Source organism: Chaetura pelagica, unplaced genomic scaffold (assembly GCF_000747805.2).
Source record: "Chaetura pelagica isolate M959 unplaced genomic scaffold, ChaPel_1.0 scaffold159, whole genome shotgun sequence".
NCBI lineage: Eukaryota > Metazoa > Chordata > Aves > Apodiformes > Apodidae > Chaetura > Chaetura pelagica.
In genome coordinates this window covers 4,366,343-4,381,834 of record NW_009954555.1, presented here as the reverse complement: position 1 = coordinate 4,381,834, position 15,492 = coordinate 4,366,343, and the positions used below count along the sequence as shown (strand labels likewise).

The 15,492-nt window shown below is 37.4% G+C and overlaps 1 protein-coding gene across 2 annotated transcripts in view; it reads right to left on the bottom strand.

Annotated features, from left to right (window-relative positions):
* The window catches only part of PRKCZ (protein kinase C, zeta), a 45,308-nt gene that overhangs the window by 9,496 nt on the left and 20,320 nt on the right, over positions 1-15,492 (bottom strand). Inside the window, exons 5-14 of one of the 2 annotated variants that reach the window (XM_010005195.1) lie at positions 14,553-14,638; positions 11,693-11,824; positions 10,498-10,579; positions 9,751-9,803; positions 7,661-7,849; positions 4,730-4,827; positions 1,991-2,077; positions 1,587-1,722; positions 1,013-1,100; positions 200-319 (exon numbers count right to left, since the gene is read on the bottom strand). In XM_010005195.1, coding sequence (XP_010003497.1) covers positions 200-319; positions 1,013-1,100; positions 1,587-1,722; positions 1,991-2,077; positions 4,730-4,827; positions 7,661-7,849; positions 9,751-9,803; positions 10,498-10,579; positions 11,693-11,824; positions 14,553-14,638 — 1,071 coding nt within the window. The remainder of the gene's footprint in view (positions 1-199; positions 320-1,012; positions 1,101-1,586; positions 1,723-1,990; positions 2,078-4,729; positions 4,828-7,660; positions 7,850-9,750; positions 9,804-10,497; positions 10,580-11,692; positions 11,825-14,552; positions 14,639-15,492) is intronic. The other variant, XM_010005196.1, reaches the window with a different exon arrangement.

Here is a 15,492-nt window from a genome sequence, read left to right as displayed (position 1 = left end):
CCTGCTGAGCTGTGGAGATTTTTAAAAAATAGTCTATTGTCTAAAGACTTTCTAATTCCAAACCATTTTATCCAAATTCAACAAAAAATCATGGGATGAAGAACTGAACAATGGAAAACAGAAAACCAACTGTCCCAATGAAACCGCTAATTTTCATTGCTTCTCCCCCAGGGAAAAAAAATAGTCAAAATTACAATACCTTGGAAAAGATAATCTTCAGTGTTCATGTCTGGATTGTCAGTAATAATATCAAATGGAGACCTTCCTGCCATCATTTCAAACATCAGCACCCCGAGAGCCCACCAGTCCACACTGAACCCTGTCAATGTTTGCAAAGCAGATTTTCAGCCACCTTGAATTTAGGTGTAATCTCTCAGAAATGAAGATGAATGGCCTGGTTCTACAACGTACTGAAATCCTCCACTTGCATGAAGCCACAGACACCAGGACATACACTATCACTGGACAAGAGCCTTCTGAATTAAGAGTCTGCAAGCATCTGCCAGGCAGCAGTGATTCAATGAAAATGCACTGCAGTGAAGCTGAGAATGTTCTGATTTTTTGTTTTACAAGAAGCTGAACATTATAGTATCTTATAACTGATAGATTCAACTATTGATCAAATCACTTCACAAATAACACTGGCTAAAAAGACTATTATACTTTTGACTTCTGCACAAACAATAACTTTTTGTTGCAGCACTCTGTAAACTGGTCTGGAGCACAAGACTGGCTGGGATGTCAAGTTCTTCAAGGAGAGGTTTTGCCACAGTATCATTAATAGTTATTTTCCAGGGAAAGTGTGATTTCAAAGAAGCTGAGATCAGTGACTGCTAGGAGAAAACCAACTTATTTCAGAAAACAGGTGTCATGTATAATATGCATTCCATTTTCACAAGATATGATGGCACACAAACATGGAAATAAAAAATTAATTGTATTTGAAACAACCTACAGGAAGAATTTTGATTTGTGATTCATTATAGCAAGAAACTATTTAATCACAGCTTACCATATTCTTCTCCTCTTAGGATCTCTGGTGCAATGTAATTTGGTGTCCCACAGAAAGTGCTTGTAGTGTCACCAGGGCCCAAACCTTCCTACATGCATAAATAATTTCATAAATTAAAAGCTGACCTCCTTTGCCAGGAATTTCCCTTAAGACTTATAAAGCCAAGTTAGTTATGAAGTCTAAAGACCTTCCTTTCAAAAAAGGCAACATTAGAGGAAACAGCTGTAGTGCTCTAAGCTGGCTTATGGCTTTACAACTTATCTTCAGCAAATTAATTGATGAAAACACATTTGTAATAACATTTTGGCTACTATTTACAGATAACATTTTTTTAAAAATTCAGATCAAAATCTATTTGGGAGTCCTTTTTTTAAATAGGTGTTGAGAAAAAAATCCCTTTTTCAGAGTCAAGTTGCTGTCCACAACCAAACCCAGTAACATCAGCCTTAAGATAAGGGATAAATTATATCAGCTTTCTCTTAGTATCACTGGATGCAGTACTTGACTGAAGTGTAACAAAAGAAATTGCTAATGAAAGACAAAGTGACACAAGTAAGGTAAGAAAACTCTTTACCTTGCACATGCCATAGTCAGTTAATTTGATATGACCCTCTGCATCTAAAAGAACATTGTCTAGTTTTAAGTCCCTGTAGATGATGCCTCTTTCATGTAGGAAGTTTAGAGCAATACAAATTTCAGCAGCATAAAACCTGAGATTAAAAAGGAGAAAATTCATATTAGCATTAAGATTGTGCAAAAGGTAGTGCAATTAAAATAATCTGCTCTTAAAACATCCCTCTACAGTCAGCTTCTCTCTATCAACAGCACACCCAAAAGAAAGGTCACTCAACTAAAGAATCAACCTTTTGTTCTTTCTTGGACATCGATATTATTTTATGGAATAAATTTTGGAAAGCATTTCACAAACAATGAAACAGCTGCAACACAAAAACTTCACTATAACTGTCAGAAAAGTACCTTGCATGTTCTTCAGGAAGTTTTCTTTGTCGTTGCATATGGAACATGAGATCTCCCCCATTTACATACTCTATGACAAGAAACAATCTGAAAGTATATAACACAATTAATGGATTCCAAGGAAACTCCCAAGAAAAACTATTCTCATCCAATTTGAGTCAGTTTCACTTCCACGCTTGAACTGCACTTCTAGATTTCTTATAGTTACAGGAACTATTTAAGAGAAAAGAGAGAGCACTGATCTGATTCATCTTCTGCAGGATCCCACCCTTGAGCTCAATGACAGGCTAAATGTAAAGGAGAGGCAGCTGCAAACAACAGGGTACTATTTGGTGTGAAACCTGCACAACTGTTTTAACAGTAGAAAAGACAACAGCATTTTAGCATTTGCCTGATAGAATGAGGTGCTCAGTCAGATGTTAAAAAACCCCAACATATAAAGATAGACTTTTTTAGAAGTTAATAATAGCAAAACCACAGAAGTCTGCTAGAAGGTGACACATGGCAAAAATGAAAGTTTGTCATAAATAGGTGAAATTGTCACTGCAAAAAGACATCATAGTTACACGACTATCACTTATTCAACAAGGTTGATTCTTGTGACTTCTACGGAGCAAGACTCCACAGTATGGGATTTGCTCAGTGAGTGCACTGCTTGGAAGAGCATAGTCTGATTGACTGGGGAAAAAAGCCTGCCTGAAACAAAGCTGATTATTTAAAATTAAGGTTTTAAGAATAATAAAAGATGCATCATTTAAGTTCAAACCTTTCATATTAAAGGTCAATGAATCAGTAATCTGACAAATGCCCCTGATGTAATAATTATTACTCTGCTTGATTAAATATTGTTCTTTTTAACAGCAAAGCTGCAGGATCAAACACGAGCAGCTTGGTAGTTTATATAAACCTAAGTCATTGAGGTTTCTGCATAAACAAAATCTGAAACTTCTCATTTCTATTTTTGATATACTTTTGCCACTAAAAGGCCACCATCTTTTAAAAATTACTTGATAATTAACAATAATTGAGTATTTGGCCATAATAGAGAGATCAGTATCTTTTGTAGTATGTGTTACATGAATTAAACATCTAAATATGAAGCTTGCTGGTTCAGAGCCTGAAATGCACAAACAGATCTATTGAAAGCAAGATGACATCAGAATTACTCAGAGGGATTAACTCAAATTTAACTTCAAAAAACAAGTTTTATCTGAATAGCAAATGACACAATTTTTATCCACCTGAAGTTGTATGACCTAGCATATTACTATACAAGATTATTTCTCTTAAACCCTATGTTCATCACTGAACTCCTCCTGATACACTTAATCACAGCCATTCCCAGCAGAAAAAAACCTTTCCATTTGCATAGACAGACTGAGACTAAGAATTTGAGGAGGAAGTCAGTTTACATATGTCCATTACTTCTGAGAGATGAAAACTCAATTTGGTGAGCTAGCAGGACAACTAATGAAATCCCCCCTTCCCTGACCTTGCCAAGCCCTTTACATGTAGAACATGATAATGGACCCATTGCTCCTCTCTACAAGGCACATTTCCTGCAGGGGAGCTCTGGGCACAGGAAAGCTGCAGCATTCGGGCTTCTTAGTTCTTCTGTAGAATAAGTTTTTGGAATAGTCTTCTCAAAACAAGACAAAAATTCAGTAGGAGAAAGGAATAAGTGGAATCAACCATATAAAAAGACTTCATTAATTATTAGTTTGGAGGAAGGGTCTCAACCTTGGGAAAATATGATCCTGGCCATGCTGCCAAGCTCAGAGAGACCCATGGGACAGAAAGATGCTGAGTGAGGGTTTCTGAGGAAGGCTGTGGCTGCTCCAGGAGGCACCGTTTCTTTGTACACCTATTTTTCCATGTGTTGCAAACTCCTTTCCATATATTCATACACTGGAAAACATCTCACTGGGAAAACACATGTTCTAGTCTCTCAGACCATTTAACTGGTAACAACTAAAGAAGTTGTGGTTTGTTTGTTGTTTTTGTTTGTTTGTTTTTCCTTTGGAAAGAATTCTTCATTTGAAACAGTGTTGAAAACTTGGAAGGTAAAACATGAAAAATTGTAATTGGACCCAACCCATCTTGCAAGTCTTTCAGTGTTCTCCCCACAAGACTATAAACACCAAAATAAAATAAACAATCAATAAAATGGATAATGCCACAAGTATTTGATTACAGCACTCCTGATGTTTTCTGCTTCCAACCCAACTGCCCCATCCTATTTAGAAGCTTCCAATGCTTTAGCATGTTCAGAACCTGTCAAGTTGCTTGTGCCAGCCCATGTTCAAGCACAGGACTGTGTGAATACTGTTGGTCTTTGCTCTTTCTAGAAGGATTGACTCAAACACCAACAGCTTTGCATTATGGAGGTTCCAGATTGTTGCCATCCTTGGCAAACACTTACCTGGGAATTCTGGGCAAGTCCAATGCACATATTTTATTATAATAATACAACAAGCATTGCTATTATCTCAAACAACATCAACAGCTAGAGTTAGCATCTTTTTAAAGTAATTACTTATTTTCACTTAAATTATTTAAAAGGACCTGGAAAACCCAGCCATTTCCTCCACACCACACTGGCTAAGCTGTATCCCTAACAATTCTGATGCTTCCTCCCCAGAAATGCTGTGTGATGGCAGTGGCTCCGTTGGCTTTATGAGAAGCAGTTAGTACAATGATCAAGATTTTCAAAACAAAATAATTTCAGATCTTTCTTACCGACTTGTTGTTTGAAAGCATGAGTGTAAACCAACTAGGAATGGGTTACTGGATGCCTGTTCAAACACATGTTTCTCTGTCTGTACCCAATCAATATCCTGAAATAGAGTAATTGAACAATCAGAACTGCTGCTGGATAACCACTGTGGGTATTCCCAGAAAAGAAACTGTGAACATCTAGGCTCCCTTACATATGCTGTCATTGTTACAAATGTTCCTCAGAAAGACAAAACCCCCTAAAATCTGGAGGAAGTTATAAAACATTTTAATTCAATTATCTATTCAGAAGTTTCTTAACCATTTAGAAAGGTCTGCTCAAAATGTAAAATATTTTAAAATGTATCAAATATTGCAGATGCATAACACTGCTCATACTGCTTCATAGAAATAAATTGTCTTAGATAAGTGATCCTGAGGCTGCCAGTAATACAGCCAAGGTGAGTCTCTGAACTTCATTTTCTCATCTGAAACTCAAAATTAATTCAGTGAAAACATCAAAACCTGATTAGTTTGTCCAATGAAAATAGTTCTTAGAACTAGCACAGACTACCTGTGATACAGGAAGATGTCCTGAACACCCAGTGCAATACCATATATTAAAACCCTATCACAGTTTGAAGGATACTGGCACAGTACTGCAGAATTCAGACCCCTAGTAACAATTTCTTGTATAACCATGCAAAATTTAACCCTTGCAGCAACTGCTTTTAGCAGTAGATAGTCACTCTTCATGCAACACACCGATCATGTTCCAACCTGCAAACACTTCAGCACCCTGCCAACAAACTAGGAATATATTTGTTCTAAAGGGCCTCAACTTCCAAGAGATACTTCTAGCTTCCCAACCAATCTCGAGACAACCAAGACAGATACTGAGAAAACAGGCCCTCCTGTCAAGGACAGTGGAACTGAAGTCTGAAATGAAGTCAAGAAATGTCATCATCAAATTAAATAAATCTTTTAGGTTTTGTGTTCAGACAGTCCTGAAGATGTAACACCTTGGAAAGCTAAACTTGGATCCAAACCTGAGCCAAATTTTGAATAAACTAATAAACATGTTCAGTTCTTTGCTTTTACTGAATGAGCTTCTCTTTAGGAGTCTTAAGTCCTTCATTACTGCACTTGTTGCACAAGTACATTAGTGTTGCACTAGTGCACTGCGGTTAACAAGATTAAGCTTAGAAATATTTAATATCAGAAGCCCAGGTATTTGATTTGCTTCAATGTAATTCTGAAAAGAATCTTAACTTCCCTCCAATATAAACCACTTCCTGGAAAGCACTACCTGGTACTTGCTGTGTAATTATTTTTCTTTCTCCACAAAACGCTCACTAAGTAACACTTCCATTACTTGTAATATCTCATGCATTCACAAAATTCAGTGAATTTCCTATCAACTCCCAGAATTTCATCATCCAACCTATCTTACAGAAAAGCAAAACCAATTAGCTCAACCTTTTATGTAATTATCTGCAGGAGCCACTATTCAAAGGAAGATTTTTCTCATCTACTTCTGACTCTGAGGAACAAGTAGCTCATTAAACAATACTATTCTTTAACTTCTACCTTCTTGGAAAAAAAACTTAAGGGAAGCAATAAATAAACCACACAAGTCCAATCTTTTGTCATAAAGAGAAACATCAAATGATGTTTCAAGCCAATTTATTTTAGACTAACTTTACAACTTTGCTTCCCTAACTTCTGGAATAAAAAATGGCAGCCAGAGAAGCTGATTGAAACTACCAATATAACCAGTATTTAAACCAATGTGTTGTTCTTTTTTCCCCAACATGCTACTTTCAAGCAATCCAGTCTTCCTAACAGCATAAAATACATGAGCAGCAGCTTTAAAGTTACATCGTTTGAGAAATTCACTTTCTCTTGTAAGAACAGTTAGGTAAGAAATTCCCCATGAGGTGAGACTGATTCTCCATCTCTTATTTTATTAGTCTGGGATTCCACCCACAAGGCTGATGCTGTACCTCTTTACTCTGAATATTTAATGGTGTCCTATTTTATGTGCCCCATCACACACCCTGCCACTCCTGCTAAGCATGTCACACAGCAGCATTCCCATAAAGCTGGCAGCCTGGTGACATCTGGGATGGCTCTGCCAGGTGTGACCACATGCATTCCAGCTGCCCCATTCCCTGGTCCTTCCCTTAACACAGCAGGTTCCAGGCTGGAGGCCTTGTGGGTGGATATAAGCTGCCCTCCTTGTTTGCTGATTGGCTCATTACATTTACAAAAAAAAAAACAGAATAAATACAAAATCTATACTTTTCAAGAAGTGTGAACATGATAGGAAAAAGGAGGGTTGGGTGGGGTTTTTTTGCCTTTTTCCCCCCCTAAAATAAGGCATTTGAGAACCTGCAGTAAAAAAACCTCAAAAGGATTTTTAAAATAATTGAGAAATGCAGCACTGGCTTCTGTGGCAGACAACTTTTTTTACAAGCCAGTTAAACCATGATTTCTTTACACCCATGGAAAAAATACTCCCAAGTACTGTGTCACATTCACACCAGCTCTATAATCGTGACCGTAAGAACAGTTTCAGCTCATGTTCTAAAATACTGACAAGACTTTGCAGCTACATTCAGTCTTGGAAAACATCTTTGTTTTCTTTCAAAATAAAATACCCAAATTTACCCTATTTATCTCATCACTTACAGATCAGCACATCCAAGCTGTAATATTTTCCATGTGCATCCTACTAAGACTATTAATAATCATTTAATTATTAAAAGAAGGGAACTGCTCTCAGACTTCATCCTGGTGCTTCATGCAGACAGCTGATGGCAAACGAGTTCATGTGTCAGTAAAACTTCTATTACAGACGTGTAAAACCTTAGCTGCTTTCTTCATGTTTTTTTGTTAAAGCATCCTGAGTTCTTACAAGATGTAATGGAATGCAAATAACACAGACTTTACCTCATCATCATGGACCAATTCTTTTTTCACCACTTTCATAGCATAGATTTGATCATTCTTTTTTAATCGAACTAAAAGAACTTTGGCATAACTTCCACGTCCAATAACTCTGATTAAATCAAAGTCCTGTAGTCCAAGCCCCTGAGAAATCTTAATTCCATCCATTCCATCAATGACTGGTTTGATATCCTGCATAAAAAGAAACAGATGCTAGAGACAGAAGACAGTTTCAAGACAAGTAACTATTAAAACAAAGAGGTCTTGAACCACTGGACAGGATTCTTGCCATTGCCACTGGCACCCAGATCTGCATTTGTTCAGAAATGGTTGATACTGATTTTGTTCTCTCTAAAAGTTACTCTATCTGTCAAGGTAGTAGTTCATCTAGTGCAACATCTAGATATTCCCCGCTGACAAACAGAAGGTGATGCCTGGAGAAAAGAGGTTTGATTCCAATTTCTGAAGTGCAGGCTATGTAGAATTACCCTTTGCAACTAAAAGCAATTCTTATATAGTACACCATAATAAAGGCTATGTAAAAAGAAGGCAGATAAGGAAACAATTTGCTCATGAATATACCTGTCTTGGTTTCAGTTTAAGCAAGAGCTGCCTGTATCAAATTCACTACAGTTTTAATGAACAGGTGCCTGGGCACATAGAGAAGCAGATACCAATTTCTCAGATGTGAGAACTGGCAGGAAATACTCCACTATGGCAAACATTACTTTAAAATTCATTATTTAAAAAGAGAAATTTTGAGTGTTTGCTGGAATTACAGGTGAACATGTAAGACTGAAGATCAAGCAGTTGAACTAGAGAAATGCAGCATGTACTTTGACATTCCATGTTTTACCAGTGTACAACAATGCTTTGACATACCTTCTGTGGACTATTTTTGTCTGACCTCATACTACTGCACTTGTAGCCAGATCAGCATTCTGCTGAACTAGGGAAAGTATTTATATAAAGAATCTTGATCTAGGATTGACTGCTATTAAAAGAGATTGCTCTGAGCTTAAAGATTCTAGTCAACAAAGCTCCCAGAACACCACTTCCACTCTGCAGGACACCTTCAATTATTTTAGTCAAGCTCAAAAGCAAGGTGGAAAAAAGATCACAGTAGCAAAATTGAGGGCAGCTGAGCAAACAGCACCTATCAAAACTCAAAAACACAGACAGTACCTGAGCACTAATGATAGCAGAAGGCAGCAACTCTAGATATCAATTAAAATTCTCTGATGTGCTTAATTTATACCTTTCATATCTGAATTTGAGATAAAATCTCAAGACATGTGACTGAAAATGAGGCAGCCACTTACCCAGGAGCAGGAACTACTCAAGTGTAAAATAATAGTAGTGACAAGCATTGTAGTGGGGGTAGAGGAAAAAAAATAGGTGCAGGCTTGCTTAAAGTGGGATCTCAAATAACTGCAAAGGTTCTGCAGAGTGCATCCTATTTATCAAATATGCCAGAAGCATTTCTAAAAGAACCCCTTTAGAATGAAAGCATATTGGGATTTTTAAACTGCTTTAAGGGAATAACATTCTTGGTATGCAGAGATTGTGTCAGACCATCTACAAAAGAGATGAAAAACAGAGTTTAAGTGTATGTTACTCTACTTCTGTTTCCACTGGAGCTGTCTGTAAATTATTAGGTGGTATTTATATGAAATGTCTAAGAGAGCTGGACAGTTAATGTGCTGAACCAGCTTTCACAATGATAGCCTGCAGATGTAGCCTGAGGTTGACAAAGGGTGCACATCCATTAGAAAGAGGAGACAAAACAATAAAGCCACCATTTCTTGCAAGGACCAATAAAATCAAACCCTCTGTTAAACCACTGTTGTTCCAACATGAATGGAGGAAAAAAAAAAAAGTCTTCCTCACATCATGATTGGGATAACAAGAGCTGAACACCGAAGTCTGAAAAATCCAACAAAAGCGCTTAAAAAAATCAACTCTTAGAAAACTCAGGCCTCTTTTTCTAAAAGATAGCAGAAAAAACAGGACAAATAATCAGCTACACATACAAAGCTTTACTATTGAAAATGTGTGTAAACGTGGATTGCAAAAGTACTTTAAAAACATACCTCAGAGTCATCCTTAATGTTGTCATGTTTCCGGTTTGAAGAAATGTAGGGAACTGGGAAAGAAATCAAACAAGTAATGTGGTCATTAAGGCTCTCATTAGAAATAATTTTTTAAATTGACAAATAGAAAGCTGATTGAGTAGCTCAGGGTCAGCAATTTGCTTTAAATACTACAGGACAGTTGATCAAATTTTTCCACTTCACTTTGTCCTCCTGACAGCAGATCCCAAGGGCACTGCAGAAACAACCAACCCTGATACAGTAAGAAATTTCATCAATGAACCTTTGAGCTCCTAACAGTATCTGGCAAAGCCCAGAGTCATCTTGGAGAATAGGTGTGATAAATGGATCCTTAAAGCAAGATGGGTTAAACCATCACATACATGAATTTAGAAAGACAACTCTAAATCACACAAAATTAAGGAGAACCTGAAATCTGAGGGCACGTTTCTATTAGCATCATAGTTTGTATCTGAAGAGCAGTGCTTTTTTGTTTGTTTTAAAAAGTAAATCTCTTGTTGCCAGTTATTCCATGCTTAACTTCACATTCTGGAATGGTTTTAGAGCATACGAATCTAGGATGAAACAGAACCAGCTGAGATGAAGTACATTTACCATAACTGAGTCCCTCAGGAGCATTTAGTTCACAGGACTAAACTAGAGCTAATCCAAAATACACTCAAAAAAAAAGAAAACAGGGCCTCCAAAAGGGGAAACACATGAATTCCAACTTAAGAAAGTACTCACTTCCATCAGTTTCTTCTGAAGGGAGATCAACTTCATCATTTTTATCATCTAACTGAGGTTCCTGGGAAGGCATGACCGAATCCTTGCAAAATACGTAAGTTACATAGGAAAAAAAGGTTGGTTTATGCAGTCTCTTCTAAATGAGTATGTCTTGCCATATAGCAACACAATGAGAGCCTTTCATGGTTATCTTCCAGAATGAAAACTGGATTTTGTAGAAAGTATTTCCAAATATTGACATTTTGCAATGAATTATAAAACCAGCTGACCAACAGCCTATGAACTTTAACTGGTTTCTGCAACTACAACAGATGTTTAGCTGTCTTATAAATGTAAGAGTAAGATATTTTATTGCAAAGTTCAACCTTTAATTCTATTTAAAACTTCTGAGTCTGTTTCACATGGAACTGCAACAAAGTAAACACTCCAGCACTACGTTACACGCTAAATTTAGAACTCTGGTATATTCCTTTCCTCTTTTAAAAACAGGAATTGTTACTGTAAAAGGATACTGCATAAATTGGTTAAGATCACAATACCAAATAGTTCTATAATGCATTTGGATCTTAGTCTCATTCACAACTCAGAATGAAACATGTAAGACTATTCCAGTAGGTCTGTGCATATATCAATTGGCAAAGAATCCAGTAACATTAAAGCACGTCGTATGCAACACCAAAACAGAACAATACTGGCTGAAGTTTTGAGCTGGAGACAACATGATGCAACAACCAGTGAGATAGTGGTAATGCCTGTGATGAGTATGGCAAAGGGCTAAAAGTCAGGGATGCAGATTAATGTTTAAAGCCTAAGAACTACACTAGAGTTGACACTGGAATATATGAAGGGAATGGAGAGGATGAGAACAGTACTGGAAAAACTGATGGCAAGAACATGAAGGCAACAGGCCCTTTTGCAAGCAGCAGTGCTACACACAAGTAAAACACAATGCTTGTACTGGAGAAGTCAAACTCAAGCTTCCTCACACTTAAACCATAAGTTTTCTCTCCTCACTTCAGTCTCTTCCACTCGCAATCCAAAAGCTTGTCCTCCACAGACAGCTCAAAAGCTGCAAACCAACCACCACCAAGCGCGACAAATCTACAATCAGGCGCAGCACTTAATGACTTGGGAGGCACAGCTACCAACAGCAGCACAGGACAAGGAAACAACTTCACACACAACACAAACTTACCATATGCCTTTTGCAGGTCAGTGGAACCAGTATATGACAACGTTTATGGACCAACAACTTGCAGTTGATACACTTGTAGCCTTGCCTTCCGAGACCCCATATCCTTTCACTGCACTGGCCACAATACGCTCTCTAGAAGCCAGAAAGCACATCATCAATTCAGTTATCAGGTCCTTCCTGCAGGTGAGCAGTTATCTAGAAGCAAGAATCCACCCTTCAAGAACCCACCTTAGTCATGTCCTAATAGATATTCAATAATAATTTGAGAACATCCAGGGTTTCCTGAGCAGCAGAAGGCTACACTTGATAATTCAGCTAAATGCAGTACTTTTAAAATGAATGTTAAGAAAACAAGTGCCTGAAGCATATGGAACACATTACAGCCTAATGGTAGCAAAACACTCAGACAATAAGTACTTTTCAAATTTCAGGTTCTGACACAGGTTAACCAAACAAAACTGGCAGGAATTTGTACTACACAATTACACATAAAAAGCATCCAAACTGACTGCTTTTCAGAACACTGGTACAAAATGTTGCAGAAGACAGGTTGAAGTATAAAGAATGTTCTACATATGCTTTAACAGTGGGAGGTATCAGTAGAAAATTCGCATAATTCAAACTCTCACCCATCAAGCCTGATGCAAAACCTCTCTTGGTTGCACAATTTCCTATCACAAATATACGGCCTTTTTTATACATGCAAGAAAATGGCATCTGAAGAAATTACACCCAAATGAGGGCAAATTAAGAAACCAGACATGCTACTGCTGACTTGAACAGGGCAGGGCTCTTCAAATAGTTTTTCCAGTGTGTGTACGCTGTGGTCATTTCATCCACTTTACTCAAAGTGCCAAGGAGGAACCCAAGACTCCTACATGCCAAACGGTTACCGAGCTGCAGCTGACACCCTACACACTGCATGGGTGCCAGGAGAAGAGTTAATCATTATTCCCTACCTGCAAAATTCCTCCAGCAATCACTGTAGGAGGCTGAGACTGCCTGTCACACTGCAAGCTGCACATGAAGCCTTGCACTCACCCCCCATTTCAGGCTTGGACAGAACTCTGCAACTGTCCCAAAGCCACAGAACAGTGAAAGTCTGTTCCACCCAGCAAACCAAGTGAGAGTGTGGTTATTCAGATCCTCAGACTAATGAATCACACAGGGTCCTGCCCAAAAGCCTTAAGCTACTAAAAATTCTTACTAGCAGTATTAGAATTAAAAAAATTATATACATAAGAAAAACAATCAAAGAAAGGATCATCAAAAAAACCCAAACTATTTCTGTACTGACCCTCTTATACTTTAATTGTGGTAGAAAATAAAATTTAACTACATCCCATTCATTTGTACAGTTTGTCCTCCTTGTTCAGGAGAAACCTAGACTGCAAACCCAAAAAACACACAGCCTAGTAACAGAGGAAGCCTTAGACATCTATAGACACTTGTTTCAAAATTGCTGGTCCAACAGACTTCCTTCAGTATCCTTGTGAAGGCTTGGCAACAGTAATATTAAGACTAAATAAAATGTCTCAGGCCCTGAAAATGACAAAGAAGAAAATTATCTTGTTTACTTCAGTCAGAAGCAGGGAAGCAAGAAAAAAAAAGGACACAGGGTCAGCTCCCAAATTGACAAGTATTATAAGGTTATATTGAAAAAGGAATTAGTTCACAAGGTCTTAAACATCCAGCCAACATTAAAATTTGGTATCAAGTTCAGTAATACATGTATGAACTTATTGTTAATACAGTTCATGTAAACTTTATTACTAACTTCAGTTGGATATTGTTTGTGTTCTGGCTTTATGCAATTTCTTTTGGACACAGTTTTAACAAAGTAGTCTTGCTTAGGATTGTTGACAAACGGGCATGCTAATGAGGTTTCAAAGTAATTATGTGTATATTCACTATTTGCCTAATTTCAATTAAACCATCATTATCTAGCATTATAGATTATTAATGTGGCAGGTAGGCATTCGCAGTGTTTCAAAGGAATTTTTTATGCAGCAAATAAGCACAAGAAGTGTATGTTTCATACTATAAATTAAAAAATGAGTTGGTACGCCACATTGTACAATGTTTTAATTCAGCTATATTCTGTATTTCACAAGTCCAGTGATAAGATACTGAGTTTTAAGGGTTTTTTTCCTCTTTTCAATGCAGTTTTGGGTTGGGAGTATTAAAAAAAGTTAATTTAATTTTAAAAAATGTTACTGCTGAATCAAAAAGTCAACTCACCTCCCTGTACTCAGCTTTGTATGGAATCCCCCAAGGTGTATGTTTGTATTTGTGCTGCAATACTTGGCATAATGGGATAAGTGAAGGAGGAGCCTCAGCCTTAAAGCTACATTCACTTACACGGATTAAGTCAGCTACTTAATGCAGCTGTGCATTAGGTCAACAAACCAGATATTTTTTTTCTTAATTAGATTATGCAATACTTCACATTCAAAACAGATAAAGCTGACATCAAGGGCTCTAATCTGTACCAATGACACAAGCACTGAAGGTAAAAGATTATGCTAACAAGCAAACAAAATCACACAAGGAATGGAGAGCAGAAAAGCTGCTTTAAGTAGGCATCACTTCAAACAGTCACAAACCCTGCTTTTCTAGACACTTTAAAAATAAATCATTTCCATTAATCATATATTATTAACTCCACCCCAGATTCAAACACTTCCAAGTTTTTCTGATTCCATGACCTGAATAACACTGCACAGACTGAGAAGTCACATAAATAAGCATCTTGCTTTTCATTTCTTTTCAACACTCACATACAGAAAAAAGCACAGACTGAGAAAACAATTACCACAGAACATTACCAAAACCCAACATTTTCTACAACAGTACTCACTCTGTTAAAACGTTTGGCTTGAAACAAATGCCCATTCACTCGGTACAGCTTCCTCCATCTTCTGGCTCCACGGCGGTAGATTGATTCTAAGAAAGAAATGAGAAAGGTGTAAAGCAGCAGCATGGCAGCACAGCAACACCAGACACATCATGGTAAGCAAGTTGTGCCTTACAACAACCTTGCTTTTCTAAATATCAACGCACAGCTCAAATCCCTGCTGATCTATTATTTTTGTCAGGCAGTGTTAGTGACAGCTCCTGCAGGATGTGCTTTCACCGCTGCCTCTCCCTTTCCTCCAGCCCTGTCTCTTTTTCCTCACATGATCATAATCTTGTTACAGTTCCTTGGCTGCCTGCTGCTCAAGCTCAGGTGAGAGAGACAGGCTGCTCAAGCAGCAGCTTCCTCTGCTGAAACTACCACACTGATCTCACCATATTACCCTCACATGTGAGCACATACAGGATGTTCAGTGCTCTAGATGAGCAATATTAAAGATGTTACAAGTCCTGAGAGTGACATTATTTGGCCTCATTTTTATCTTGCCATTAAAAGTTACCCAAAATACGTATTCTGTTCGGGAAACACTTCAAGTTCATAATGTAATATTTAAAGTTAACAAGCATATTTTAAACAGTGAGACAAGTCTGACACATCTCCTTAAACATTTCCAGGAAAAGTATTCTACAGTGTTTTTACAGGTGCTATAATATCCTTTTAGTTGAAAAAGAAATGTGAAAGAACAAAATAACTTAGATATTATTTTAAAGCTATCTGCAGTAACACAGTATGTAAGATTTCCCAATAAAAAGTTTCAACTGCACAGCTTTAAAAAAAATTCTTCAAGCTACTTACAATGCAACTTAACACAGCTGGCAATTCCTACAAAATATATTCCATCTACTTTCAAAAGAAAAATTCGTAAGTACAGTGTTTCATAGGG